The sequence below is a fragment of the Nansenia antarctica genome (assembly GCF_963989245.1).
Source record: "Nansenia antarctica genome assembly, chromosome: 11".
NCBI classification, from domain to species: Eukaryota; Metazoa; Chordata; class Actinopteri; order Argentiniformes; family Microstomatidae; genus Nansenia; species Nansenia antarctica.
In genome coordinates this window covers 25,857,346-25,861,165 of record NC_137681.1, presented here as the reverse complement: position 1 = coordinate 25,861,165, position 3,820 = coordinate 25,857,346, and the positions used below count along the sequence as shown (strand labels likewise).

Sequence of the window (3,820 nt, the reverse complement as noted above, 5' to 3'; positions counted from 1 at the left end):
ACCCCCAATTATTGTATTTGTTATTATTATTATTATTATTATTAATTACAATTTACAATACAAATACAAGAATTGGGGGTCCCTCAAAAAAATGTGGGTCCTGTATAACATGATAGTCATCTATGAGCAATGCACTATATACTGCTGACCAAGGGGCTGAGTCCAGTTGATGGGGCCCAATTTTCTTTTAGACTGTAGGCTACTGTATTTGTTTATTAAAGATGTAAATGGGATTTTGTCATGTCCCCAGTGTTGTTCATTCAACTTCAATCCAAAAAATAACTATTAAAAACATATACATTTCCAAATATGTTATTATTATTTCATTTTCCTGATCAATATCTATTGAAATCACCCTGTTGAGCTGTGTTAATGTCCCTTTAAAAAAAAAAACATATTTCTCGATCACATCACTCTCATGAGGTGACATCACATCAGTGGAGGGGATTTCAAATGTGGTAAACTGTGTGATTTTCTACCTCTTTTACCATCTGATTTTGATGTTTTTAGCAAGTGAGTTTAATGTGGTTGACCATAACGTGTCCACCCTGTTAGGCCTAAATATTGAGGAGATCAATCAAATTGAATAATTTCAAAAAAAGTATTTAGTGCAAATTAGATTCCTCATCAAGTATTCATGGTCATGCTAGGCATTATGCTAACACAGGCAGGCTAAAGGCTAACTTTAACTCAAAATGTCCACCCTGTGAAAATACCACCACTCCTCCGTGATCAGATTTAGCTGAGATGCTGGAACTGAAGAGTATCAACAGAGTGCAAAAAAACAGCATCCGCACACTCAAATCTCAGCAAAAACCGTAGTTGACTAGACGAATGGATCTAAAATATAAAGATATATTTGTCTACATCCAGCTAATTGAACAACTCCTCCTTGAGACTGTGGTAGCGCCCCCTCTTGGCCATGAGTTGTTGGTGCGTGCCCTCCTCCACCACGACTCCGTGGTCCATGAAGAGGATGTGGTCGGCCCTCTCCACCGTCTCCAGGCGGTGGGCCACCACCAGAACCGTCTGGCCCGCAGAACCAGCCAGAACACTCTGCACCTGAGGCAGATAAATACAATAGTTTTGGTCATTTACACAGTTATACAAGACACAGTGTAATGAAAAGCATTAGGCAACCTTTCTTAAAACCTCTTCTTATCCACCTCATTTTTCTGGTTTTCTGCTCGAAATGACATGCCCACAGTGAATATAGAATATCTCCACAATCACAAGGGCCTTCATAATGATCTTGTTATCAAATGAAAGCTAACACCTGTGGGGTGGCTGTAGAAGTGTCAGAATCAAAATCTATGTTACTATGTCAGAGTAAATAGAGCTAGAACATTATAAAACGTCTCAAATTCAGTCTCTGCCTAAAAAAACAACAGCTTTTACAGTGAATATCACCTTGGAAACCTGATAACCAAGCCCAAATCATCTAGGAATCAGTACTCCAGGGTCTTATTAGTACTTGTGCCAAAGTTGATGCTAGTAATGTGAGCAAATGCAACTTTGTACCTGTTTTAGTACAGGTATGTTTAGGCGGACACCTATATGTTTAGGCCATTTGGAGATATGTTGGCACCATCTTTGACCTTTGACCTTTCTCATGTATCAGATTTTTTTTTTTTTTTTTTTCTTTTTTGATTTTTTTGAGTTGAGAGGAAATTTGGCGTTGAAACCGGACATGACACATTCTCCAGTTGGAGAAAACTGGATGTGACTTAGGCCGTGTTTACCGTCTCTGGAAAAAAATGGTGGCATCGTATAGCATGCAAAGTTGTGAAAAAAATGTGATATCGATGAAGATAATTGATCGAGGTAAACTCTTTATATCACTTCGGATGCCCATGAGGGTCCGTGGATATAAAGAGGTTAACTTTTTGGGGAGATCTGACAGCATGATAATGTACTTATCACTTCTTTGTCATTTAATTTTTGTTGTTTTATTCGTTTTTTCGAATTCGTTATTTGTTGTTTTGTTTGTTAAATGTTTTATTTGTTCAGTTTTTTATTTGTTCAGTTTTTTATTTGTTCAATTTAGTCATTTCAAATTGTGGAATGCATGTGTGTATGTGTGTGTGTGTGTGTGTGTGTGTGTTTACAGCTTGCAGTGTGTGTGTGCGTGTTTACCGCTTGCAGTGTGTGTGTGCGTGTTTACCGCTTGCAGTGTGTGTGTGTGTTTACCGCGTGCTGCGTGTGTGTGTGTGTTTACCGCGTGCTGCGTGTGTGTGTGTTTACTGTGTGTGTGTGTGTTTGTGAGTGTTTACCGTGTGTGTGTGTGTGTGTGTGTGTGTGTGTGTGTGTTTACCGCGTGCTGCGCGTGGACGTCCAGGCAGTTGGTGGCCTCGTCCAGAAGGAGGATCTGAGGCTGTCTGACCAGCGCTCTGGCGATGGCGATACACTGCTTCTGACCTGCAGCCAGCTGCCCGCCACACTCCCCTACGTCTGACACACACATAGAAAGGTCAGAAAGGTCACATATAAGCCTTACCTGTGAGGTAACCTTGGTAACCGTGCTCCAGGTCACATATGAACCTTACCTGTGAGGTAACCTTGGTAACCGTGCTCCAGGTCACATATGAACCTTACCTGTGAGGTAACCTTGGTAACCTTGCTCCAGGTCTCATATGAACCTTACCTGTGAGGTAACCTTGGTAACCGTGCTCCAGGTCACATATGAACCTTACCTGTGAGGTAACCTTGGTAACCGTGCTCCAGGTCACATATGAACCTTACCTGTGAGGTAACCTTGGTAACCGTGCTCCAGGTCACATATGAACCTTACCTGTGAAGTAACCTTGGTAACCGTGCTCCAGGTCACATATGAACCTTACCTGTGAGGTAACCTTGGTAACCGTGCTCCAGGTCACATATAAACCTTACCTGTGAGGTAACCTTGGTAACCGTGCTCCAGGTCACATATGAACCTTACCTGTGAGGTAACCTTGGTAACCGTGCTCCAGGTCACATATGAACCTTACCTGTGAGGTAACCTTGGTAACCGTGCTCCAGGTCACATATAAACCTTACCTGTGAAGTAACCTTGGTAACCGTGCTCCAGGTCACATATAAACCTTACCTGGAGGTAACCTTGGTAACCGTGCTCCAGGTCACATATGAACCTTACCTGTGAGGTAACCGTGCTCCAGGTCACATATGAAGCTGTGGGCGTTGGCCCTCTTCGCCGCCTCCGTCACCCTCTCCAGGGAACACCCCCTCAGGCCGTACGCCACGTTGTGTCTCACTGAGCCGGAGAACAGCACAGGGTCCTGGGACACCAGAGCCATCTAGCCACAGGTCAAAGGTCACAGGTCAAAGGTCGCAGGTCAAAGGTCACAGGTCAAAGGTCACAAGTCACAGGGCACAGGGCACAACGGAGGGAGGGGAAGGGTGTTTGGTTTGAAAACAACCTCACCTGGTGTCGGGCTACTACATGATACAGGTCGGCTGGGACAGCTGTGTCTCAGGAGGTAGAGCCGGCTCTAATGATCACAAGGTCGGCGGTTCGGCAGTTTGATCCCCGGCCGGCCACGTCTCCTTGGGCAAGACACAGAACCCCAAATTGCTCCCAATGAGTGGGCCGGCACCTTGCATGGTAGCTTGCCACCATCGGTGTGTGAATGTGTGTGAATGGGTGAATGAGAGGCCATTGTAAAGGACCTATATAAGTCAGTCCATTAGGAGTGCAGCTAACTCAGGATAAGGGAGAGAATGATAGAGAAGTGACCGTTGGAGCCAAAAAGCTTTATATTATTATTTATGAAAAACCTTTTTTGAAAGTGGTACTTTGGCCCATCTATCTATAAGATCTGTA

At 43.8% G+C, this 3,820-nt stretch overlaps 1 protein-coding gene across 1 annotated transcript in view; it reads right to left on the bottom strand.

The window, feature by feature from the left end:
- Window positions 1–457: 457 nt before the first annotated feature.
- Window positions 458–3,820, bottom strand: part of tap2t (transporter associated with antigen processing, subunit type t, teleost specific) — a gene marked incomplete at its 5' end in the record, with an annotated part of 16,882 nt that continues 13,519 nt past the window's right edge. The window contains 3 exons of the mRNA XM_080542518.1: window positions 458–1,062; window positions 2,315–2,451; window positions 3,134–3,293. Coding sequence (XP_080398644.1) covers window positions 874–1,062; window positions 2,315–2,451; window positions 3,134–3,293 — 486 coding nt within the window. The 3' untranslated portion in view covers window positions 458–873. The remainder of the gene's footprint in view (window positions 1,063–2,314; window positions 2,452–3,133; window positions 3,294–3,820) is intronic.